The sequence below is a fragment of the Mastigoproctus giganteus genome, chromosome 13 (assembly GCF_048544385.1).
Source record: "Mastigoproctus giganteus isolate SK-2022 chromosome 13, ASM4854438v1, whole genome shotgun sequence".
NCBI classification, from domain to species: domain Eukaryota; kingdom Metazoa; phylum Arthropoda; class Arachnida; order Uropygi; family Thelyphonidae; genus Mastigoproctus; species Mastigoproctus giganteus.
In genome coordinates this window covers 39,460,305-39,487,871 of record NC_143587.1, presented here as the reverse complement: position 1 = coordinate 39,487,871, position 27,567 = coordinate 39,460,305, and the positions used below count along the sequence as shown (strand labels likewise).

The 27,567-nt window shown below is 38.3% G+C and overlaps 1 protein-coding gene across 2 annotated transcripts in view; it reads left to right on the top strand.

Moving 5' to 3' along the window:
- Ndae1 (Na[+]-driven anion exchanger 1) overlaps positions 1–27,567 on the top strand; it is a 490,785-nt gene that overhangs the window by 247,666 nt on the left and 215,552 nt on the right. For both annotated transcript variants that reach the window (XM_090387778.1, XM_090387777.1), the window contains exon 8: positions 26,877–27,031. In XM_090387778.1, coding sequence (XP_090243904.1) covers positions 26,877–27,031 — 155 coding nt within the window. The remainder of the gene's footprint in view (positions 1–26,876; positions 27,032–27,567) is intronic.

Below are 27,567 nucleotides of genomic sequence, written 5' to 3'. Positions count from 1 at the left end.
TATGTATTGAACTCTTGAAATACCAAGAATAAAAATTAACAACAATAAACTTCTGAGAATGTGTCATAACATACCTTTAACAGTTCCTTCTATTAATGTACTTATTTTATTTATTTTTATTTGTTATTATTTTTTTAATTTTAGAGGTAGTGTAATAGCATATCTAATGAATTATGTAGAGTTGCAGTTAAATTAGATATATATTTTGTATAATCCTTTAAGTTGTTTTAAGAGTTTGTGAAATTCGAATGCAAATTTTGTGATTCTTGTTTAAAAGTTATTCAGTTGTCATTTAATAATTACAAGAATCTGTGTATATAGATTTTATAATATTAGAACTTGTCTATTGAAAAAAATTAGATGCACATATCCACTCAGTTTCTCACTTACTTTCAATTACTATACTTATAATTTTCATATCATATCTCAAATTGTAGTTATTATTAAGTGTATCCTACCCTTTTGTTACACTCCTGTGGTATATCTTGTGAATTTAATCTTTTTTTTTTTTTTTTTTTTATGTAAACCCCAAACACCAGAGGTATTAGAACCTATAGTACTTAGTATCGTGCTTGGGTTGGAGGTTGAGAAGACTAAAGAAGATATTTGTTGACATTGGACTTGAACTTCTGTAGACTGTAATTTTCGGGAAATACGTATGAAGGAAGGTTGTTCCAGAAAACGGCAGTTGAATGAATAAACGAGAAAGATGAAAAGTTGGTTCTATGAGTTTGAAGTTGGACAGTAAATGGATGTTGGCTGGTGGCGGCACGTGTTCGGACTGTTTTGAAAGAGAGAGCGGGAATTATAGAAGCCAATTCAGAAGAACAGTGCCCATGGAAGTATCTGTAGAAGAGGCATGCAACAGAAACAGTACGTCTATGAGACAGCGAGTGGAGAGACTCTGTTAGAGATGAATCATTAATTAACCTAACTGCCCTCTTCTGAATGGGATCAAGAAGCCTGAGAGAGGTTTTGGGGACACCACCCCAGATGTGAGAACAATATTCCATGACAGGGCGGATTTGCGATTTATACAGAGTGAGCAGCTATTTGGAAGAAAAGTAATGCAGAGAGCAAAAGAGAAAACCAAATTTTTTAGATGCAGAAGCAGCAGTATTTGTAATGTGCTTGTGCCAAGAGAGATTAGAAGTTATGGTAATCCCCCCCCCCAAAAGAGATATATCCTTTTGCCTAGAAATCGGAGTGTCACTAAAGATAAGCATAGGAACAGAAGAATCCTTTTTGCAAGATATAAGACAAGACTGAGTTTTAGAAGGGTTGAAATCAACTAATTTGTCTTTAACTCACTGGAGAATTACCATTTAAGGACTTGGTAGCAGATTTTCGAGAAGTTGAAGCTGATTGAGAGGACAAGGTTTCTTAAAATGGAAAGTGGAATGCAATGTGCTATCATTGGCAAAACTATGGATAGGGTTTCCAGTCAATGGAAGAAGGTCATTAATATACAAGAGGAAGAGAGTGGTGGAAAGAACTGAACCTTGGGGACACCGGCATTAGTGGAGAAGTTAGAAGACAGAGAGCCATCTACCATCACCCTCAGTGAGCGATCAGAGAGAAAACTGGATAATCAATTACAAAAAACAGTTGGCAATCCATGAGACGGAAGCTTGTTTAGAAAACCTTTATGCTAAACACGATCGAAAGCCTTTGAAATGTCAAGAGCAACTACTTGTGTTTCACTGAACCTTTCCATTGAATTAGTCCATAAATGGGTAACATAAGCCAGAATATTACCAGTGGATCGACACTGACGGAATCCATACTGGCAATCATTGATCAGAAGGAAGGTTTCTAGGTAGTTTAAGAGTTGGCGGTTAATTGATTTATTCATTACTTTAGAAAGAGTAGAAGTAATTGCAATGGGATGATAATTGGATGGGAGAGATTTGTCACCCTTTTTAGGAACTGGCTGGATATGAGCAAATTTCCAAGCAGAAGGAAAAACGCCTTTAGAATAAGAAAGTGAAAAAAGGTGGCAAAGAATAGGAGTAAGTTCAGGAGCACAGGTTTTGAGAACAAGTTGAGAAATACCATCAGGATCTGGAGGTTTCTTAGCATCAAGATTCGTCAAAATCCTTTTGACATCCTTTTGACGGAAGACCAGGAGGCATTGAATGGAGCATGTTTGGAATGGCAAATTCATTTTGCCATTCCAAACATGCAACATTTCTTCCAACTCATGTATCATTAATACATGAGTTGGAAGAAAAATGGGATGCTAGTAGGTCAGCTTTATCCTTGGCTGAAGGGACAACAGAACCATCTGGTTTGGACAGAGGTAGGAGCAGAGGTGGGCAAAAATTATGGCCAATAGCTTTGGCAAGGGACCAGAATGCTTGGTTACCATTAGGGCAAGAAGCAAGTTTTCTGCTCTTAGCCTGTTCAAACTCTAGTTTGGACTGATTAATAATAACAGTAATCTAATGAAATTCCTTATACATTGTTAGTTTTTACTATGATAAATTTTTCTATTATTTTATTAACAATATTTTAAATTTAAATAGCAATATTTATTTCTGCCTCACCCATTCCACATCTGATCTTATGGGTTTTTCTTTACAATAATTTAAACAGATAAATAATAAACAGTTAAACAAGATATATAATGCTTTTGCATTATATATCTTGGTTTGTGTGCATTATATATCTTGGTGTTATATCCATATATCTTGATTTGTGTGTGTATTTTTTAATGTATGCAGGTTAAACTTTGTGGTGGTGCTTGCATTTGTCATAAAATAAGATATTTTTATATTGCCAGGGTGCATCCAGTGTGTCTGTTTATAAAAATGAGTTCAGTTTTCTAATGGTTCCATTCCTCTGTTTATCCTTAAAAGAACATTGGACTAGGATTTCATTATCCTTGGACTAGTATCTGAACGTTTATTATCAGGAATGTTGAAAATAGTCGTTATATTTGCAATGATATGTTAAATTTTAAATTGACAACTGTATAATTTTTAAGCTGTTAGGAATTGCATTTTTTTGATTGTGTATATAATATCATAGATGTATGCTGATATAATGTAATGTCTTTTATAAATATTAATTTTAAAAAATGTAAAAATTAAATGTCTCATTTAGAACTTAATAGGTATTTATTGAAGTTTAGAAGTTTTGGAATTAAATTAACCTTGTAGAAATTACCGGTTTCTTACAGCTGAATGGTTTCTGCATTTGTAATGAAAATGTAGAACAGTTTACCTATGTGCTTTAAAGTATGGAATGCAGATAATTTTGTTTTGGTGTGTTGACCTTCAGGAAAATGCAAAATATAAAATGAAATGGGTAAATTTTAATGCATGAAAGTGAAGTCTTTTATTTTTCTTATTAAAAAGAACAAATTTTTCTTTTTCTTATTTAATAGTATTGCAATACTGTTTAAGTCTTTCATCACATATAAAAATCATCTGTTTAGGATTTTATGTGGGTAAGAGTGAAAGTATGGTTGAATACAGCTTTTTGTGCTTTAGGAAATAATAATTCACTTAATTTGGGATTAACATTATATTAAATTTGTTTGGTCTCATTCAAAATAATCTTTATAAACCATGCACCATATTAAATTAGTTGAATGATATATTTTTTACATATGTTAAATTAAATATAAGCAGCTTTCATCTGAAGGCGAGTTAAGTTTTTTAGAGATTTACTTTATCAGGTTGTGTATTTATGTACATTTGAACAAAGTTCATATATACATAACATGAAATTGACATAGAGAAAATTAGTCTTGGTAGGAAGCATGATAAAGCTCAACTGATTTCAATATAAAATTAAAATAAATTTCAAGATAATGGGAAACAAAACCGTAATAGAACCTTTCTTATGAAAGAGCTTTGTTAAGTGGTCAAGTTACAAGTACATCTTGGGTGTGATCAGTCTAAATTCTCAGGAAACCACAAGGTTTAAAACCTTATATAATGGGATTATCACGTCCCTATATCTACTTGCGAAAGTTAGATATATCATTGATAGGACACCATGGGCCTTTCTTTCAGCCTGTTTACAATGCTCAGAGAATTTCATGTCTGACCGTATCGTAACACCCAAGTCCCTTTCCTCCAGTACTGGGTTTAGTTGAACTCCACCAAGTGAATAAGTTATTTTGGGATTACTATTTCCCAATAAAGTGTAATACCTTACACTTTGTTGGATTAAAGCATAGCTGCCATTTTTCTGACCATTCTTGAGGGCTATCTAGGTCTCTCTGAAGAAGCTCAGTTTGACAGTGATCATTAACTACTCTACCAATTTTAACATCATCTGCAAATTTAGACATCACGCCCTCTATCCCTTCATCAATGTCGTTTATGAAAATTAAAAACAACAGTGGTTCTAATACTGATCCTGGGGAACCTGACTTCTTAGATCAACCCAATCTGAGGAATAGCCATTTATCATAACCCTCTGCCTCCTGCCCTGAAGCCATCCTGATATCCACTTAAGGATTTTCCCAGTGATTCCAACTTGTTCCAGCTTATAAAGCAACTGCTCATGTGGGACTGAGTCAAAAGCTTTGTTGAAATCTGAATACACAATGTCAAAATTATTCCCTAAATCCAGCTCATGAGTGACCCTTTCAAAATAGCGAACCACATTTGTTAAACATGATTTTCCCTTTGCAAAACCATGCTTAATATCATTGATAATTTCAATTCTATCCAAATGATCCTGAATTCTGCCCTTGATCATTGCCTCCATGATTTTCCCTACCTGAAGTCAGACTGACAGGTCGATAATTTCCGACTTCACTCTTAGAACCACCCTTGTGTATGGGAGATACATTGGCACTTTTCCAATCAAACGGAATCTCCCCAGAGTCTAGTGATGCTCGCATAATTAGCCTCAATAATTCAATGCATTCACTTGCCCCCCCCCCCCTAAGATTATAGGGTATATTCCATCAACTCCAGGAGCCATACTGGCCTGTAGGCTAGAAAGTTTTTTCATTAAAAATTTCAGTATCATTAATTACATATTTTTCAACTTTGCTCCCACAATTGCCACAAAATGTTTTTCTTCTTTAAATATCGATGCAAAATAACTGTCGAGTTCATCTGCAATGGCAGGTGGTGTATTTAATACTATCCCCTTTCCCGTACGTAAAGGTCAGATCTGGTTTGTCCTGCTCTTCTTAGCATTTATATATGCGAAGAATTCCTTATCTCCCCCGCCGCCGCTCTGTTTGCTAGCGATTTCTCATAAACTGCCTTTGCCAGTCGAACCATTTCTGTGGCTCTATTACAGATCTTGTAGGTGTTATAGACTTCAGTACTTTTTATTACTCTGTAACTTTTCCATGCCACCTTTTTCTGCTCAAGTAATGTGGCAACTTCACTATTCATCCAACTTCGAACCCTCGTCATAGAGTATTTTTTTTTAATGGTAAATACGCATTCAAGGTGTCTGTGATTAATGTTTTAAAAGCATACTACTGTTCAATTGTATTCGTTCTCCGTGCAATACTACCCAGTTAATGGAGGCCAAGTAGCACCTTAAGGCATCGTAATTTCCTTTTCTGAAATTATAACCCATTCCTTTGCGGTTTACTAGTGCGCTGCCTCTCTCTTCATAATCCACCGTAGAACTCAGTGATCACTTCCTGATACTGGTTCCTCTATTGTCAGCCCTGTTATGTCATCTCATTCATGGGTGATGATGAAGTCTAGGATATTCTTTTCTCTAGTACTTTCCCTGACATCTTGATACAAATAAGTCATCTAGTTGATTTAAAAATTTTGTTCCCCCATGTCGAGTTTCCTTCCCATTTGCTCCAATCAGTTAGAGGCAAATTGAAATCGCCCATAATATAACATCGTGCTTACTTGCCCATTCCATTTGCATGTAGAGGCTTTCGTCATAATCTTCAAATTCACCTGGTCTGTAGATTACTCCTACTCGCATTATACTTTTGTTTCCAACTATCTCACACCTATTCTATACTAGCACGTGAAAAGTCTGAATCCGGGAAAGCTATAGTCGCACACAGGCTGCTTCTGATAAGAAGCATTATCCCACCACCCCTTCTATCTACCCTATCCTTCCTAAATACATTATACAAGCCGTACTGAAACTCATCATCCCCTATTTCCAGGTGGCACCATGTTTCCATAAGCCCTATTATGTCCGCGTTACTGGTTTTAATCAGCAGTTCGAATTTGCTCGTTTTATTGACAACACTTCTAAGATTACTATATAAACAATTAAGACTTACTGTTCTTGTATATTTAACAACCCTAACACAACCCTTGAAGTTTTTTAGGCTCTCTTCCTTGGCATTAGCTACCCGCTCACTTGAAATGTGGCGCCTCTGTAGCCAGGTGGGAAGGAGCAGCAGTGCGTAGCACACGCTTCTTGATTAGACCGGGGTTCGAGCCCGTCACCACCAAATACGGAGGATGCGGAAAGGTCGGAATGACCACCGCATATCCTGGAGCAATATGGCCTTAGTTGCTAATGCTCCTAAAAACCAAATAACAAACAAACAAACTTGAAACGTTTGGCCCCCAGAACATCTAGATAATATGTCCAGTTGGGGAAACAGATAAGAACTCTTGAGGTATGTGCAAGAGTTACTTTGATCAATATTATCAGATAAACGCGTGTCAGTATTTATCTATACCCTGCACCATCTTTGTTAAGTGTATCCTGTTTCTGCAAAATAAATTCCTTCTACCTACAAGTGTGGGCCAAGCTGATAGAAATTTCCCGCCAAAAGCCTTGCAGAGTCCTTCAAGTCTTGAGTTAATCCACAAGGCTCTTAACATATAATCCCTCCTATTGTGTCTGGCCAGAATTGCAGACACATAGACATTGTGGCCTAGCTCTCGGCATTTCCTCAGCACAGTCCTGTATATTTCCAACAAATCGTCAGATTGTGTACATTTAATGTCATTAGTAGTCCCCACATGAATAATAATATTCTCTTTACCTCCCTTAAAATCTGACAATCTGTGATACCATTAATAGTTGCTCCCGACAGACATATCCACCTATCCTTATTACAAAAAAATATTCCCCATTTCCCTGACAATAGTCTCTCCTAATAAAACAAAGTCCTTTTGAGCCAGAGTTGTTTGCACTTGGTTTTTCTGTTTTGAGGCCCGAATCGGAAGTGCATCACTTGGTAGATTGCTGGAGTCTTGAGTTCCTGACGAGCTCCCAGATGCTTTATTCTCGAGGGCAAGCACCCGTTTTTTTTCAGTGACCAAATTGTTCCGTCAGTGCACCAAATCGTAATTTAAGATCGGTGCACTCCTTACATTGATCACAAAGAAAAGAATCCCTAGGTGAGATTTTGGTGTATTATAGCCTTAGTTGCTAATGCGCCAATAAAACTCAACAACCAACCAACCCCAGGTAAGCTGTGATTAGTCACGAGGTTGACCTTGGAAAACATTCCCCCCCCCCCCCCCGGTTCTGCAATGGATTAGCATTAGTAGAGGCATATGGGGGCTTAGAGGGGAACAGGTACCTGTGTGTTATCAGACATTCAGCCTAAAACACTGATGGATCCAATATCTCTCTATTACAGAAGATTTAGGAGAAGTCCGGTTGGCCTGCCTCCCTAAAATCCACTCATGCACACCTGCTCGATGGTAAGCCCTGTTACGTCACTTAGGTGGCAACAAACGTGTAGAGTGGTTCTCTTCAAGACGCCTGGTCAGCGTGAAGAGGAAAAGACCAAACCCTCCAGCATATGAAAGCACGACGAAACAAATGGCCCTGAGTCCCCAGCAGCTTTCACTCTCCCTCTTACGGCAGCGAGAGGATCAGAGTGGAAGCAGAGGGTGCTAAGAATCTCTGAGTACGACCAGGCTGCCATGCACGGAAACTGAACTTGGCCTCTTATAACGTATGATCACTCATCGGTGAAGACAGGATATTAGAGCTGGAAAAGGAATTAGAAAATGTGAAGTGGAATATCATCAGTTTGGCTGAAACAAGAAGAAGAAATGAATCATAAGTTTATCAAGTGGAAATCTGCTGTACACCAATGGAAACAGTGAAAGGAGTGAAGGTGGAGTTGGGTTTCTGGTCCATAAAGATTTTAAAAACAACATTTTGGAATTCAAAAGTACATCACCAAGAGTGTCAACACTAATACTCAAGATTTCTAAGAGGTACAAGCTAAAGATTATAATGATTTATGCACCAACATCGAGCCATGATTATGAAGAGGTTGAAGAAATGTGCACCGAAATGGAGAGTCTTCTAGATAAGCAGAAAACCCACTACACTATTATTATGGGAGACTTCATGCTAAGGTTGGAAAAAGACAAAACAGCGCAGAAAGGGGAACTATAGGAAGTTTTTGAATTGGTGAAAGAAATGAAAGAGGTGAAAGACTTGTGGAATTTGCAGAATCTCAAGGACTGTCAGTAATGAACACTTTTTTCAAAAAAAAAAAGGGGTGAACAGAAAGTGGACATGGAAGAGTCCAAATGGATTAGCTACTAATGAAATCGACTTCATCCTCCCTAACAGAAGATATATTGTGAATGATATTACCGTCCTGAATAAGGTAAATGTTGGAAGTGATCACAGAATGGTAAGATGTACACTTGATATAGATGTAGGAAAGGAAAGGAAAAAACTGACTCGTGTAAATAATACAAAGGTCTTTGAGATAACAGAAGAAGAGAAAAAGCAGTATGTACTGGAACTTAAGAACAAGTTTGAGATTCTGCAGACTGCTGAGGACCAAGATATCGACGAGGAATATTACAACTTTTTGAAAGTGATAAAGCCCAAGAAACCTATAGGGAAAAAGAAATCCAAAGAAGAAAAAATTAGTCAAGAAACACTCTTCATGATGAACCGAAGAAGAAAAACACTGACAGGGAGAAAATTGAGTATACTGAGTTATGCAAAGCCATTAGAAAGAGACTCAGAGAGGACATAAGAAGATTTAACACAAGAAAAGTAGAACAAGCATTAAGGGAAAACAAAGGATTTAAATCAGCAGCCATGAGCAGTAATACAGAAAGACAAATGATACTGAAACTGAAGAATAGCGATGGTGTACTTATAAACAGCAGAGAAGGCATAATTCAAATAGCAGAAGACTACTATAGAGAATGGATTGCAAAGTAGCAACACATACGACATACCCGATATTCTTCCTGATGAGGTAGAACATGCATTGAAGAAAATGAAGAATAGGAAAGCCCCGGGGGAAGATGAAGTTACTGTAGAGTTGTTAAAATTGGGAGGAAGAGACATAACACAAAAACTGGCAAGGCTCTTCACAAAGTGCATTAGAAAAGGTGTGATGCCTAAGCAGTGGAATAATGCAATCATAGTTTTGCTGCATAAGAAAGGAGATAAATCAGAAATTGGAAATTTTAGACCGATTAGCTTGTTATCCCATATCTACAAGTTGTTCACAAGGGTCATTACTAACAGATTAGAAAGAATACTTGATGAGAATCAACCGAAAGAGCAAGCTGGCTTTAGGACAGGATTCTCAAATGGATCACCTTCACGTAATATCACAGCTAATGGAGAAAGCAAATGAATATAAAACACCATTATGCCTGGCATTTGACTCCATACGGCATAAGGCAATTTTTCGGGCACTGGAAAGACAAGGCATAGATACTCCATATATTATGATTTTGAAGAAAATATATGAGAGTGCTACATCCTTTATTAGACTAGACAAAGACAGTAGCAAATTTAAAATCGAGAAAGGAGTTCGACAAGGAGACACAATATCTCCAAAGCTGTTTACTGCTGCCCTTGAGGAAGCTTTCAGAAGATTAGACTGGTCGCAGAAAGGAGTCAATGTGAACGGAGAGTACCTAAACCATTTAAGATTTGCAGATGACATTGTGGTCATAAGCCATGATCCCAAAGAATTAGAGGAAAATCTTAATCAGTTATGCACAAGCTGGTAAGGATTTTGGACTAAAGATGACTAAAACAAAAATATGGCTAAAACAAAAATAATGATGAACAAGTATGCCACAGAAAGGGAAATAATGATTGAAGTAGCAGTAATTGAAAAGGTTGAGTCATATACTTATCTGGGACAAGTTATTAGCTGTAATAATGATAAATGGCTGGAAGTGAAGAGAAGAATAAATTTTGGATGGATAGCATTCAGGAAATATAGTCACATACTGAAGAGCAATATCCCAGTTTGTCTGAAACGTAAAATAATGAACCAATGTATACTCCCCACCATGACTTATGGAAGTGAAACTTGGGCACTCACCAAAAGAATGGAAGAGAAGCTGAGAACTACACAGCGAAGAATGGAACGAATCATATTGGGAATCAGACTGTTAGATAAGAAGAGAAACACATGGATTAGGCAATAAACTCAAGTAAAAGACATTCTTATCAAAACTAAAGAACTAAAATGGTCTTGGGCAGGACACGTAGCTCAAAGACATGATGACAGATGGACTAAGAAAATAACCGAATGGTATCCAAGAGGAGCTAGAAAAAAACCTGGAAGACAAAGGCGGATGTGGATAGAAGAAATTCATGAGTTTTTGGGTAGTAAATGGATGGCCAGTGCTCAAAACAGAAGGAACTGGAAAGTTGCTGGAGAGGCCTTCATCCTGCAGTGGATTGAAAATGGCTGATGATGATGAGAGGCATATGATGCAAGAAAGCAAGCTTGTGCAGCATCAGCCCAAAAAAAAACACTCCCATTTCACCCCTCCGTTCGTTCAAAATACCTGTCCAGCTGAGATTTAAATTTATTTAGGCTATCAACTTCCACAACAAGTGATGGATGGAAGTCTGTTCCACCAACCAACTACCCTCTGGCTAAAGGCAAATTTCCGCACATCTATCCTACATCTGTCTTTCCTCAATTTGAATTTATGCCCTCAGGTGATTATTCTGAGCAAGAGGAATAATGCAATCAGCATTGAACATGCTCAAACCATTCAAGGCTTTATACACCTCTATCAGATCACCTTGCCGGTGCTTAGTCTCCAGACACTGTAATTTGCAAAACTTAAGCCTTTATTCGTAAGAGCAACCCTTTGCTCCATTCATTAATCTTGTTGCCCTTCTCTGTACTCGTTCCAGTAGCTCTACATCCTTCTTGAAATGAGGCCTCCGGAGCTGTATGCAGTACTCAAGGTGTAGCCTGAGCATTGGCTTATACAAGAGAATAATCACGTCCTTATCCCTGCTAGAAAAATTTCAGTATATCATTGACTAGACACCATGAGCTACTCTTGCAGCCTGTCTGCACTGCTCAGAAAACGTTGTCTGCCTGCACTATTACTGCAAGGTCCTTTTCATTCTCTACTACTGTCAGTGTAGTACCACAGAGTTAATATGTTGCTGTGGGGTTACTGTTTCCCATATGTAGTACTTTACATTTGTCAATGTTAAACTTCATTTGCCACCTCTCAGCCCATCTGCTCAACCTTTCCAGATCCTGTTGGAGCAGCATGCTGTCAGTAGTGTCCTTAACAACCCTGCCTACCTTTGTATTGTCTGCAAACTTGGACATTAAGCTTGCTATACCATCATCAATATCATTTATAAATACTCTGTCTTCTCCCACACAACCATCCCTTTATCCCTAGCAGCAATTTGCCTCCAATGCCACAATGCTCCAATTTGTGCATCAGTCTTCCATGTGCAACAGTATTAAAATGCTTTCTAAGATCCAAATATATAATATCAAAGTTATTCCCTGCATCCAGTTCTTTTCTGACTGCATCATAGTAACCAATCAAGTTGGTCAGGCAAGACTTTCCCTTAACAAAACCATGCTGAGTCCGATCTATAATTGAAGTCTTTGTCTAGATGATTCTGCAGTGCTTCTTTAACCGGTGCCTCCATTAATTTTCTTGGAACAGAAGTTAAACTCACAAATCTATAATTACTTGTGTCAGCCTTTGATCCACCTTTGTGAATTGGTGTCATATTTGCACATCTCCTGTCTGTGGGTACCTCCCCTGAGTCCAAAGAAGCGCTCATAATTATGGCTAAGGGTTTGCTTACTTCGTTTGCTGCCTCCTTTTATATAACTGGATAGATCCCGTCCACCCCGGGTACTTTTTTATGTTTTTCATCAATTTCTCCCCCAATTTCCTCTGTTATTACAAAATCATCTAGCTCACTGCCAGAGTTTACTTCACCTCTGGCATTCCCCTTCCTGGATAACTCCTCATGTGTGAATGTAGATGCAGAATACTCATTTAGTTTCTTAGCCACCTGAGCAGGATCATCAACAGTTGAACCATCAATATCCAGTGAACTAATCTGATTCATCCCTTTCCTTCCAGAGTTTACATAGGTAAAGAACTCTTTTCTGTTTTCCTTTGCCAAGGATTTCTTATAGTCTTCCTTTGCCTGCCTACTCTCCTTTGTGACTTGGTTACAGACCATCTTATATCTATCATAGGCTTCCATGTCACCCTTTAATTTATGTATCCCATGCATTTTCCTTCTCTGCCATATGTCTCATTAGTTCATCTAACATCCATTTAGGCCTAAACCTTGAACAATATTTCTTAGTTGGTATGTAAAGCCTAGTAGCTTCCAAGATAAGTTCTTTGAATGCTTCCCATTTTGAATTTGCTGTTGGTAACATCATTAGTTGGTCCCATTGTATGGAATTTATATACTGTCTCAGACCATCATAGTTGCCTTTATGAAAGCAATAACCCTTCCCTTTACCCGTGATGGTCGTTACCTCTTTGAGTAAATCTCATTCCAGCACACTGTGATCATTGCCATCTAGTGGTTCATTTATCTGCAGATTCTTAATGCCTGAAGAATCACTACTGATAATGAGATCAAGAGTATTAGTCCCTCTAGTTGCCTCCCGAACATGCTGATGTAGAAAACAATCATCCAATAAATCCAAAAGCCTTGCTAGTGTGTGAGTGACGAACCCACAAATTCCGGTCAATGTCCTGGAAATTAAAATCTCCCATTATTAAAGACTCTGATTTACTGGCCCACTCTATTTCCCTGTATTTTTTCAGTGTCTTATACTATTTTCAGTGTCTTATTATACTCATCAGAGTCATTAGGCCTTTAGCACAATCCTACTCTCAATTTCGATCTCCAGATGCTTATGTCACACCAAATTGATTCGACACAGCACTGTCCAGCGATGTCGACTAGCTTCATTTCCTTGTGCCGCCTCCGTAGCCAGGTGGGAAGGAGCAGCAGTGCATAGCACACACTTCTTGATTAGACCGGGGTTCGAGCCCGTCACCACCAAATACGGAGGATGAGGAAAGGTCAGAGAATGACCACCGCATTTCCCGGAGCAATATGGCCTTAGTTGCTAATGCTCCTAAAAACCAACTAACTAACTAACTAACTAACTTCATTTCCTTGGATTTTGTGTTTCTTAACTAATAGCAGAACCCCTCCCCACTTCCTATCCTGTCTATCCTTTCTGTAGACGTTGTACTCCCCAAATTGCAGTTCTGCATCCCTTATATCTGTGTGACACCACGTCTCTGATATCCCAACAATATCTGCCTTTGATGTTTTGAGCAATACCTCAAATTCATCAAATTTATTTACTAAACTCCTAGCATTGGTGTACACACAAGTATACATGCACCTGTTCCTATTCTTAGCTACCCTAACACAACCCATGTCACAACCCATGTGTTTACTTGTACCGCAATGACTCCCAGCAGTCTCTGAAATACCCTGCATCTTGTTTTCCAAGCTGCTGCTCATTCCAATAGAAGCAGTGCAAGAATCACTTTGACCTCTGCCAATGGCTACTGTTAATCTATGTCCTTGTAAAGGACTAATAGATAAAATGATGACTCAGATGTAAATTGCCATCGGCTATTTCTGTGTGAGTCACAATACCCTGTGTTATGTGTAAGGCAGATCTCGTAATTACCATTATAAAATTAGCTAAATATCAATGAAAATTAACTTTAAAAAATATCTATAATATTATAAAAATGAAACTGTTACAGGAAAACCTATAACAAAATAATCCAACAATATACTAAATAAATAAAATACTTAAAAGTATATATATCCAATCCACTAAACTGAATAGCTCTGATAAAGTGCGTCCATTCGCCTTCATGTTGTTTAGTTGGTTCTGGCCACTTTGCTACCATGAAGCAACAAGCACCAGGAAGGTGCATCCTGTTACTATGCCACAAGTGGTCAAGCCACAATTGAGCGTGAATCGCAGCAATCCTTGAGTGTCATATGCTAAATCTCCAAGCCATTAAAAAAAAAAAAAAGAATAAATAAAATAAAACTAATTTTAAAAATAAAAAAATAATAATAATAAAAATAAGAATTTTAAAAAACCAAAAAAAAAAAAAAAAAACCAGAAAACTACCAGCGAATGCTGAACCAGTGCAAGGCTAGTGCTAGAAAGAACAAATAGAGGAAACACTATAGAAGAGACACAGTAGAGGAAAGAATAGCAGAAGAATAAAAAGTAAACACCAGGTAGACAGATGAAAAAGAAAAGACAAGAAATAAAAGGAAAGAGAAGGAAGAATTATAGATTCCACACAGGATATCCTCTGCTAGCAGATGATTCTGCCTCAGGGCCAGTCTAAACCTAGCAGGAGATAGAAGGCAGAAAAACAGTCAGTGGCTACTCAGAATTCTAAGAATATGATTAAGAACTGTCCAAATCAAATATGATGGTGAAGATGTTACTTGAACTAAAGACAGTGTTAATGACTATGGTGGAGGTATCATCAACTGGAGGTGATGGCCTGGATTGAAGGTGGAGCCAGGATAGGAATAGTTCCAGGAACTGAAGCACTATTGATGAGTTGTCCATGTGTGGTAAATGCTTTATGAGCAAATTTTTGCAAAAGATTAAACTTTTCATTGGATTAAACTTTTCACTTATCTAACTTAAGGATCCCTTAAGATAAGTTTAGCCTTGTCAGGAGAAATGGTAGGTTTATTAATAACAGATGTTTCATTGCAGGAGGAAATGGTTGACAGACAATAGACAGAGGCTGACAAAAATCCAAGTAATATGGACAGGTAATAAGAACCTTCTGCCGGTCTTCTGAGCTGCCGAAGACGGGAGAATCAGACATATTAAACATAAGTTTAGAATAAAGGGAACCATGGTCATTTAGAAGGGAAAAAAGTGTGTGGAAACATGGACTGAACCATTTTAGAACAGTCTTTTGTAATTCAAAAGACATAGAATAAACTTGCTTGTGATTATACCTTTGGAACAAGAAGACCACTGATCTTGCCAAAGTTTGATTGGTTGGTTCCAGCAATGAGTCTTTTCAGTTTTAGAATCATAGTGGATATTACGTTTTATACCTAAAAAGTCAGTGGAAGTGGCATGTCTAAGATAATCTTGATAAGCAATTTGGAGGTCCAAAAGTAGACAACCAGACAGCATATTAAAACCTGTAGTGCAGCTGTTCAGATAGTGTGGCAGTAGTGACTCATCATTAAGAACATGTGTTTTTGGATGAAAAGGAGGATCTCTTGGATAGCAACCTTCTTAATATACCAAAACCAGATGACAGTGTCATAGGTACCAATCTGAAAAAAATGCCACTTTATTCAAAAGACAAAGGGTACGGTGGTGAATACCCCAGGATATGACAGGCAGATAAGCATAAAAGTATATATTTATGCTTATCTGCCTGAGACAGAGCGACTAAATTGGTGTGAACCAGAAATGACTTGGCAGAATGGTGAAGAAAATAGTTGCAGATTAGGTTGTAGAGTTGTAAGGAGCATTGAGCAACCATGAGGTGAGCAAAAAAGCTCTGACCAAAGGGAGTCAAAGGCACCAGAGAAATCTATGAAAATAGACACAACATTTTTAAAAGTGCAGCTGTTTACTCTGGAAAGAAGTTCAAGCAAGACCTCCTCGGTTCAACGCCTTGGATGAAAGCCAAACTGGTCAAAGGACTTTAAAGAGCATTCGGTAAAAAGACAATCTAGATGGGCAGCAATAAGTTGCTTAGGAGTTTAACCCAAGTTGGGCATTAATGTATAGGATGCTCCTACTTCTGCCCTAGCAGAAGTAGGAGCATCCTATAATAAGGTGTAAGTGTATTTCCCTCATCCGATTCATAGTACATTATTGATGGCTATGTGTAGTGCTTCAAACCATGAGTGCTGGCGGTAATCATGTGAATAGTCGATGATTTCAATATCCCGTTGGGGATCAAGATTGTTCTGCTCAACCCAATAATGTTTGGCGACTGCAGAGCATTCAAAATTAGCCGTTCGCAGAGCCACCTCATGTTCAGAAACCCAGTCTTTCAATCTTCTACCAGACTCACCTACATAACACCCCCCACAATCCTGACACATAATACGGTATATGGAACCACTCCATAGGAAAGGAGGAACAGGTGTTTTCACCTTAGAAATAATGGATTGTAATTTCCTCCCCGGAAGTTGCATGCATCGTATATGATGGAGACGCAAAATGCTAAAAGACATTCCAATATGCCCGGATAATAGGGGATGTGGGCAGTAGAGATAAATTGATTGGTGTGAGGCGGGTTAGATTTCATAACAAATTCGTGAGCCCGAAGCTCACATCTATCTAGAACATGAGGTGGATAGCCGCAATTTGAAAGCTCCGCTCCAACACTTTCACAGGGGAAAGTTATTTTAACCAGTTAGTTGGTCATCTCAAGAAACTTTGATGATATAATGCAACCCGGTGCACCTGTTTTCTAATGTTCGTTTAATGTATGGCCCGTAAGTGTATGGTGTTACTCTCAGGTTTGCAGAAATTATTTGTCCGAAGCCTGCAATAGACAACATTTACGCTTTGCACATCGGTGTAAAGCCCATCGTATTATTCCCAGAGGTTTTAGATTCGAGGAACCATTCTCGAGGAATTCGAGGAATGGTTCCTTGAGGAATGGTTCGAGGAATGGTTCCTCGAATTTGGACCCCTACTTTGGCTTTGGTTTGAAAACAGTAGGAATCTGGATTGATAGCATCAAGAATTCAAAAGGATTATCATGAACAAATCCAGGCTCATGCAAGAATTAAGAGGTTTGGTCCCTCCCCCTATATTTTCTACAGTGGTTCATGTTTTGTGTTCCAAAGCCATGCGTGTGACTGAAGCGTATTGCATACGTCAGCAGAATAAATTTAACTCTTTATTACGAGAAGCATATACTGCTAGGAACACACATATGAGAGATAACTCGCAGTTTGTTTTGAACTTGAGTAGCAAACAATTATCTAAGGAGCAACATTATCTCTTGATCCTCAGCATGAAGTTTTCGGTCCTTCCTTGTAAACCTCCCATTACACATTTGGCTATGGGTGTGGAAACATCTCTCGACAAGGTACCTGAAGAGACTGCTAACATAATTCGCTTTAAAACAGCTTCGATTTTGCAGCACATCTGGCCTATTACTGATAACTTGAGACAATATCAACAGGAAGCTCTTTCTTCTTTGTGCAAAGATGGCACCTTTGTAGTTTTGCCTGCAGATAAGGGGCGGCGCACTGTTATCTTGGACAAGTCTATTAGAGGATCGGGAGGTTTATGAAACTGTGCAAGACTCTCCTGTGAAAGTGTTGGAGAAGTTGGAATCCAAAGTTAATAAACTTGTGCATTCTTGGTTTTTAGCAAATAAGATTACCAAGAACGTCCGCTGGAAGCTTCATGTGACAGGTTGTTGACTCCCGCAGTTTTATGGACTTCCAAAGATCCATAAACTTGATGTTCCTTTATGGCCCATTGTGTCTTGTCATACACCTACATATGAATTTTCTAAACATGTTGCCAAGTTATTAGCACCCCTTGTTGGGAAAACTGTTTCCGGTAGTACGCATTTTCTGTGTATTATTAAAGATTTTATTATTTCTGAGAGTGAGGTTATAGTTTCCTTTGATGTGGTTTCTCTGTTCACTTCTGTACTTGTACAACAGGCCATTGCTGGCGCGAGATGTCTTTTGAGCAGGGATGCCACATTGGGAGATAGAACGTCGCTCTCTTCAGAGGATATTTGTACTGCTCTCAATTTCTGTTTAACGGGGAAGGGGGGAGATCATGCTCAATGACTCTCTGTTTCGCCAAATACAGGGCACAGCTATGAGTGCCCCTGTTAGTCCTATCGTGGCTAATATCAAAGAACTGATGAAAGAACTCAAGAGTCAGATTTTCTTGAACTTACCAATTCCTATCGCCCTCTGGTGTTGTTATGTTGACGATATTTTTGCAATTGTACATCGGGGATCAGAATCTGGGCTGCTGCAATATCTCAATTCCCTGTTGCCCGTCATTCAGTTTATGATTGAACTACAGGTTGATAATACCCTTCCTTTTTTGGATGTGTTGTTCCAGTGTGTGGATTCGCGTTTAGTAACTTCTATTTTTAGGAAGGGCAATTTACCAATTATGGCTCTGCGCACGCCCCTGGTCATTTACGTAGCACTGTGCGTACATTATTCTCCCGCTCTTGGACGCACTCTAGTTCGACTGGTGACAGGCAATTGGAGATTTCAAAAATTAGGGCGGAGCTTTCAAATTGATTCTATCCACCTCGTGTTCTAGGTAGATGTGAGTTTCGGGCTCACGAATTTGTTACGAAATGAAACCCACCTCAGGTGCCTCCGTAGCCAGGTGGGAAGGAGCAGCAGTGCGTAGCACATGCTTCTTGATTTAGACCGGAGTTCGAGCCCGTCACCACCAAATACGGAGGATGCGGAAAGGTCAGAGAATGACCACCGCATATCCCCAGAGTAATATGGCCTTAGTTGCTAATGCTCCTAAAAACCAAACAACAAACCCACCTCGCGCCAATCAATTTATCTCTACCGCCTACATCCCCTATTATCTGGGCGTTTCGGAACTTCTTGTTAGGATTTTGCATCTCTATCATATACGATGCGTGCAACTTCTAGGAAGGAAATTGCAATCCATTATTTCTAAGGTGAAAACACCCGTTCCTCCTTTCCTGTGGAGTGGTACCGTATTACGTGTCCAGGTTGTGGGGGGTGTTATGTAGGTGAGTCTGGTAGAAGATTGAAAGATCAGGTTTCTGAACATGAGGTGGCTCTGCGAACGACTAATTTTGAATGCTCTGCAGTCACTGAACATTATTGGGTTGAGCAGCACAATCTTGATCCCCAACGGGATATTGAAATCATCGACTATTCACGTGATTACCGCCAGCACTCATAGCTTGAAGCACTACACATAGCCATCAATAATAGTACTATGAATCGGATGAGGGGAGTACATTTACACCCTATTATAGAATGTACTGTATTGCAGTGCGATGAGCGCTGGCGATCATCACGTGTACATAATTCTGCTTTGCCGACACCAGACTCGTGATACATGATCATGCCCAGCTGACTTGTGCTATTGAAACCAATAATATATACTAAAGTACACCAGTCACAGACTAGCTGACGAAGAGGCACTTCGCTTTGAAAGCTACTATATATTTTAATGCTGTTATTATATATATTTTAACTCCTTTATCTTATTGTATTTTAACGCTTTTATCTTATTGTATTTTAACGCTTTTATCCTATTATATTTTAATGCTTTTATTTTATTTCTGTTTTATCTTATGTATATATTATATTTTTATTTTTATAAATTTATTTTAACTAGTTAGTCGGTCGTCGCAAGAAACTTTGATGATACAAAATTTTGATGTTATTAAATTTAGACATGTGAGGCTATAAGCTAGATAAAATATAATAGCGTTAGTTGTCTTAGAGATTTGCACGAAACCAGTAGAATTTAGATGTTGATTAGAATTTGGCAGCGTTGTTAAGGGGCATGCTCGGTTGATTTAGTGAGGGGAGGAGAGACTGAAGACTGGGGGAAAACAGATAGAAGAATAGGGACGATAGAATAGGCATCCCCAAAGAGGTCAGTGGAGACATACTTCACCAGGCAAAGTATGGGGGGGAGGGGAGGAGACAGAGACCTGTCTCCTCTCTCCCCTGCCTTGGGATGGGGTTTTAAAGGGAACCGGGTTAGAGTACCCAGTTCAGATCACCAATGGCGTGTCGGCAGCAAAGCCACATTATGTCTTTGTCTGTGATGGTTGCCATGTCCACGTAGTGTCAAATCTGCTAAGAAGGTCAAGCTGCCCATCCCACTCTGGGGGTGGTTGTTGTTTGTTATTTGGCTTTTAGGAGCATTAGCAAGTAAGGCCATATTGCTCTGAGGATATGCGGTGGTCATTCCCTGACCTTTCCGCATCCTCCGTATTTGGTGGTCACGGGCTCGAACCCCGGTCTAATTAAGAAGCACATGCTACGCACTGCTGCTCCTGCCCACCTGGCTATGGAGGTGCCTCTGGGGTGGGATATGTTAGCTGGCAGTGGGAATCCACCAGGCGAAGGGGTGGGAGAGACAGACACATTTACTTCATTCATTATCTGCATTCTCACTCTACTTGCATTTTTTTTATTACTTTTTTCTTATTTTATAATTCCCCCCCCCTCAATTATATATATATATTAGTGATAAAAAAGAAAGTTAAAACAACAGTAACTGTAACTAATATTTATGGGTCAATGCAGTTGCAAGCAATCATGCAATACACCCATAATGTCTATAAAATATTAAGGATAATAGAAAATAATAGAAAAAGTAAATCAATCAAATAATAATACTATCAGAGACTTAAGAAAATGCATAAAAAAAAAAAAAAAATTATAGCTTTTTACCAACAATCTAGATGACTTCAACTGGGGCCAGCCACCCAGACTGAAGGCAAAAAACGACAAGAGGTTCTCTGTTTCTGTAATGATCAATATACGCTAAGTAATTTAAATATAAACCAATATAGGCCAAACATAAATCAAACGTAAATAAAAAGTTAAGAAATTTTAGTTAATGATAAAAGTTAATGATATTCGGGTGACACTCAAGTCAAGTGGACCCAATTTCGTTCAAGTCCGGAGGGTCTGTGTCATCCAAATCCTCTGCTTGCACCTTCACGATGGTGGGACTGTTAGTAATCCTGGGTATAACCTCCATGCACAAGTACATGGTAGGTGACCACCCAGGTGTGAACCAACGTAAGCAGGGGTCGAGGTGTGGCACCCACACCACATGGAGGAACGCCGCCCCTCTATGTTACCAGGCAGTACTAGGTGGTAGATGACTCTCATCAACCGGTGAAATACCACCACTTTGCTTATTGAAGGGTTTAAGTGGTGGAACCCATGTTTAGTCTCTAGAGCTAAGTTCCGGTCAACCCTTCCCTATCTCTTCCATCATGCAGCATGATTGATGACTTTTGAGGTTATGATGAACGTCATGGCGAGATCCAATATTCCTTACATTTTGAGGGTACAGCTCTAAAACAGTGTTTGCAGGCCGGCCGCTAGTTAGTACACCGGACCGAACCTGTTGGTAACTCTCTAGGAGGCTTCCGGATCAGCTAGTGTATAATCTTGCTACCTCTACTCTGCCAGATAGTGACCGGAGGGAGTCCGAGTAGTGTGTATGCGGGGAGCATTGCCGAGGCCACGTTATGTCAAGGATCTGGGTATATTCTTACCACGTGTACGCCATATCCAAAAATTTCATTACTTCATACAGCATGTCCCACCCACTTTTTCTTACTATTGAATACACCATGAATTGTCAAAATAATAGAGCAAGCTTATCTGCGAAAAGATCTAAACCTCCCAAGGACTTCCTAATTCATTTCAAAAATATACGTGGTCTCAATTCTAATCTCAACGATGTCCATTTCCACTTGCAGTTTGCCAAACCCTATGTACTTTTTCTGACAGAATCTCAGTTATCGGTTGATTTAACTACTGCTCATCTCAGATGCCCAAATTATTCGCTGTATGATTCCTTTCGCCTCAAAGGTGGTACTTGTGCATATGTCCGTTCTGATATTCCCTGTCAGAGACTTGGCAATTTGGAGTCTGCTCTCTTTGATCTTCTCTGGCTTAAAATCTATCTACTTCATTGTGTCAAATTCATCTGTTGTCTCTACCATTCTCCCAACTTCACTAATCACTTGTAGCTCTTTGACTTCCTCTCTTTGCAACTTGACTTTCTCCAGTCCAAGTTTCCTAACAGTGAGTTAATTTTCCTTGGTGAATTTAATGTTCACAACTCCAGCTGGCTTCCGTTTTCTAGTCACACTGACCCAGCAGGTCGAGATGCTGAGGCTTTTGCAATTACTAATGATCTTGCGCAGATTGTTCATTTACCTATAAGAATACCGGACAATCCTAATCATACAGCCAATACGCTTGATCTTTTTCTCACAAACAATCCTTCTAAGTACAAGGTCGAAGTGAGAGGTCCTTTAGGCACTTCAGATCACAACTTGGTGATTCTCTCTTCTCCAGTGGAACCTTTATCTCATGGCTATTCCCAACTTCGTATTGTTTGGCATTACAAGAATGCAAAATGGGATGATCTGCGAGACTTCTTTTCCTTGGTCTGATTACTGTTTCAAAACTTGATGTCAACATTTGCTCAGATCGTGTCAGTGAAATTATTCTTGTAGGAATGGAATCCTTTATCCCACACTCCACTTTAAAATCTCGTCCTTCATCTAAACCTTGGTTTTCCAATAAATGTTCTAAGGCTGTTCAAGAGAAGAATGTTGCATATCGTAATTGGCTTGTTTCTAATTCTTCAGTTTCATTTTCTGCCTACACCAAAGCTCGCAACAATTGTAAAGCAGTTATTAATCAGTCCAAACTAGAGTTCGAACAGGCTAAGAGTAGAAAACTTGCTTCTTGCCCTAATGGTAGCCGAGCATTCTGGTCTCTTGCCAAAGCTATTGGCCGCAACTTCAGCCAAGGATAAAGCTGACCTGCTAGCATCCCATTTTTCTTCCAGCTCATGTATTAATTATCTTGGTAAAACACCTCCCACCATTCCCAACACACTCCATTCAATGCCTCCTGTGGTCTTCCGTCAAAAGGATATCAGAAGGATTTTGATGAATCTTGATGCTACGAAAGCTCCAGGTCCTGATGGTATTTCTCCACTTGTTCTCAAAATCTGTGCTCCTGAACTTACTCCTATTCTTTGCCGCCTTTTTTCACTTTCTTATTCCAAAGGTTGTTTTTCCTTCTGCTTGGAAATTTGCTCATATCCAGCCAGTTCCTAAAAAGGGTGACAAATCCCTCCCATCCAATTATCGTCCCATTGCAATTACTTCTACTCTTTCTAAAGTAATGGAGAAATCAATTACCCGCCAACTCTTAAACTACCTAGAAGCCTTCCGTCTGATCAACGATCGCCAGTATGGATTCCGTCAGTGTCGATCCACTGGTGATATTCTTGGTTATATTACCCATTTATGGACCAATTCAATGGAAAGGTTCGGTGAATCACAAGTAGTTGCTCTTGACATCTCAAAATCTTTTGATCGTGTTTGGCATAAAGGTCTTCTAAACAAGCTTCCATCTCATGGATTGCCAACTGTTTTTTGTAATTGGTTATCCAGTTTTCATGACTGGAAATCCTATCCATAGTTTTGCCGATGATAGCACATTGCATTCATCTTTCCATTTTGAGAAACCTTGTCCTGCTCAATCAGCTTCAAGTTCTCGAAAATCTGCTACCAATTCCTTAAATGCCGATCTCCAGGTAATTCTCCAGTGGGGCAAAGGCAACTTAGTTGATTTCAACCCTTCTAAAACTCAGTCTTGTCTTATATCTCGCATAAAGGATTCTTTTGCTTCTATGCTTATCTTTAGTGACACTCCGATTTCTAGGCAAAATGATATATCTCTTTTGGGGATTACCCTGACTTTTAATCTCTCTTGGCACAAGTACATTACGAATATTGCTTCCTCTGCATCTAAAAAACTTGGTTTTCTCTTTTGCTCTCGGCGTTACTTTTTTTTCCAAACAGCTGCTCACTCTGTATAAATCGCAAATCCGCCCTGCCATGGAATATTGTTCCCACACTGGGGTGATGCCCCCAAAACCTCTCTCAGGCTTCTTGATTCCATTCAGAAGAGGGCAGTTAGGTTAATTAATGATTCATCTCTAACAGAGTCTCTCCACTCGCTTTCTCATAGACGTACTGTTTCTGCTGCATGCCTCTTCTACAGATACTTCCGTGGGCACTGTTCTTCTGAACTAGCTTCTATAATTCCCGCTCTCTCTTTCAAAACAGTCCAAATACGTGCCGCCACCTGCCAACATTCATTTACTGTCCAACTTCAAACCCACAGAACCAACTTTTCATCTTCCTCATTTATTCATTCAACTGCCCTTTTCTGGAACAACCTTCTTTCATGCGTATTTCCTGAAAATTACAATCTACAGAAATTCAAGTCCAATGTCAACAAATATCTCCTTTCGTCTTCTCAACCTCCAACCCAAGCACGGTACTAAGTACTATTGGTTCTAATACCTCTTGTGTTTGGGATTCACATAAAAAAAAAAAATAATAATAATAAAAAATAATTAAATTTAAGTTAATGCAAAGAGAAACATGCAGATAGTAAGAAGAAAAACTAAAGGAGTAGGAATAATAGAACCTGAACTCCACAAAGGTAAAAAATAGTGGTATTCATAAGAAATAGTTTCTCCTACGTCCTCGGATTGTCCTAATAATTTCGGAGAAATAAAAGTAAAGAGTGTAGGACAGTTTTATAGACATTACAAGATATAAGTTATGGCTCGGGTATGCCCGGGATCGCAAACCTGTTCCTATAGTAGGACCTTGAGCTGAATTTGCATGTTACCTCAGCGTGAACTTAAGTAAATTTACATGAATTTAACTATATATATATAAACAGAGAACCTCTTGTCGTTGTTTGCCTTCAGTCCGGGTGGTTGGCCCACAGTTGAAGTCATCTAGATTGTTGGTAAAAGGCGATGATTTTTTTTTTTTTTTTGCGTTTTCTTAACTCCCTGATAGTATTATTATTTGATTGATTAAATTTTCCTATTATCCTTAATATTTTTTATATATATATAATTTTTTTTTTTTTTTTTCACTCACTCGTTCATCTTTTTCTCACACAGCAGGGGGGATGCAATGATGTGTAATGTAAATTTAAATACTAATTAAAACTAGGCTTAGTGTGTCCTTAACTGTAGCATTTATGGTTTACACACTTACACTTTCATTCATTCTTCTAGCTCTCATTTCATTTATTCGACTCTTGCTTTCTGTACTGCGCTCTCTGGGCACCTCAACTTACTGTTATTCTTCAGTTGTGGTGCAGGCCAGGGGAGAATGCAGTGATAGTGCTTGTGTGGTTAGTAAATGTTTGTTAGTATATATAAAGTAGTGTAAGTTATTTTTAACTTTGTATTCTTTCGGCCAATTACATTTGCACTTCCACTCATTCCCATTCACTCTCTCTTTCCGTCATGCTAGGTCACTCTTTCTTTCACCAAAACTGCCATTTATTCCCTTTTACCATAATTCCTAGATCACTCAGTGCCCAGCCTATTCATTCTGTCTTTCATTCTCATTCGTTCATTCTTCTTTCATTCTATATTGCATCCCCTTGCTACCAGCGTACTGATATTTTTCAGCTAATCTGCTTCCCTGGCTTGCCTGTACATCTCCCTCACCTACATAGTTACTTATTTGGTTTGGGGTCCCAGGTTCCTACACATGGCAGGGTAGTCCTGGGGAGTTTTGTCATGTCAAGTTTCTGTCAGGGCACAGAATACTGCTATCCTGACAGTTTTTAAGTCATCGTCTGGGCATGGTGGGAAACTTGGGCAATTTTAACTATTGATTATTGTTTAATTTCTGGGTGGCTGAATTGCCATTCTTTGGATTGTTCTGTACATTTTGAATACTTTCTGTGTGAAAGATGTAAAGGCTTTATAATTTTCCTCTTCTATGATGAACAGATGTACTTCTCCCCTGGGAGAAGGGAGGCAGACCAATCAGTGTAAAATTTTCTGACTGATTTTTAAAATTTCTGTTAATTTTTATTAATTCCATAACAGAACTGTTGAGCAACAGTTTCGTTACAGTTTTGGTGAAATATTCCCTATGGGTACTCTAAAATACTTGTAAACTTGTCTGTGCAATAAATGTAATTTTTTTTAAGGACAATATAGAGCCATACATGTAAAAAAAAAATTATCAAATTGCATTTTTAGTCTTTTTTTTTAAAAATAGATTTTTATCACCAGACTCTGCCTTGCTGACACCTTAGTTAGCAGTTGAAAGGAGCCAAGGGAAATATTGTTGTAATTACTGTGATAATGTTTGTTTCTTCTCTGAAACAGTTTTGCAAAATAAGTTGAATTAGAAGTTGAATTAGAAGATAAACCTGAATTAAACTAAATTATTTTTTTAAAATAAAGTTACTGTATTATTCTTATGGAGGTTTTAAAAAACAATGATGCAGTTGTGAACTTTTTGCTCTATGCACTCTTATCGATTACTTAACTTGACTGGTGACATTTCTAGATTCCTTTTGGAATTATGTCATGAAGCTTATGAAGCCTAAATGATGGGGGGGAAGAAGGACAAGTGCAGCAAGCTAAGCTGGAACATTAAGAGAAAAAAAAAAAAAAACTTTTTCTTTTTCAAGTTCTGATTAAATTTTCCACTTGCCCAGTGTACAATGTAATATTGCTATTCTCCATAGTTTGTCTTGCATTGCAGAATGTCCTTCAACATTCCAGTTAAATCCACTTAACAAAATAATCATATGATTTGATTAGTCTTGTTTTTTTTTCCCCACTTGAAATATTATTTCTTCTGGTACAGGCATATGATATCCTTTTCACAATACAATAAGAAAGAATGTGTATTGCAACAAAAGCTTAGTTCAGAATAACATAAATTTTTGATCATTAAATAACTATTAAATGAAAAAGAAGAAAAAAAAGTGATTTTTCCTCCCCCAATATATGCAAATTCCTTAGTTTTCTGCTTCTGAAAAAAAAATTTACAATTTAGGTTCTCCAGCAAATAATCATCATGAAGGTATGACGCAAAGTCCTAGTTGCAACTCCCTTCACATCCATGCTCCACATTCACAGTTAGCTCACGTAGGTTCCACCCTGACTGATGTTACTACTGTAAATTCCAGTTCAGCAGATCTCCAACATAGGGTAAATTTATATTTATTGTTTATTATTTTTATTAATCTGCTTTTACATATTTTTCAGTTACAAATACAGTTTGGGAGGGCACAGATTCTGAAAATTGCCTTTTGCAGAAAAACCTAGCTACATAACTGCATGTGAGGAAGATAGCAGAGAAAAATCGACTGTTGGGATTGGAAGGATTAATTGTGCGAAGAGAAATGAACTTGGTATCTTTTTAAAACCTCTGACCCATAAATGATTTTAGTGTTGCTGGGTTGGAATCTAGTTTTTTTTTTTTTTTTTTTTTAAATATTAATTTTTTTTTACATAAAATGCACATTTTATAGAATGCCTCAAAAGATATATATATATATTTTTTTAATGTAAATCTGAAACACGAGGTGTTAGAACTAGGGCTTACAATACCGGTATCCCATGATCTCGAATACCGGGATCCCAGTAATTTTTTTCCGGTATTGATACAAAAAGTACCGGTTTTTCAGTACTAATTAAAAAAAATAATTGTTTATAATTTAATCACATAAAGGTTATAAAATCAC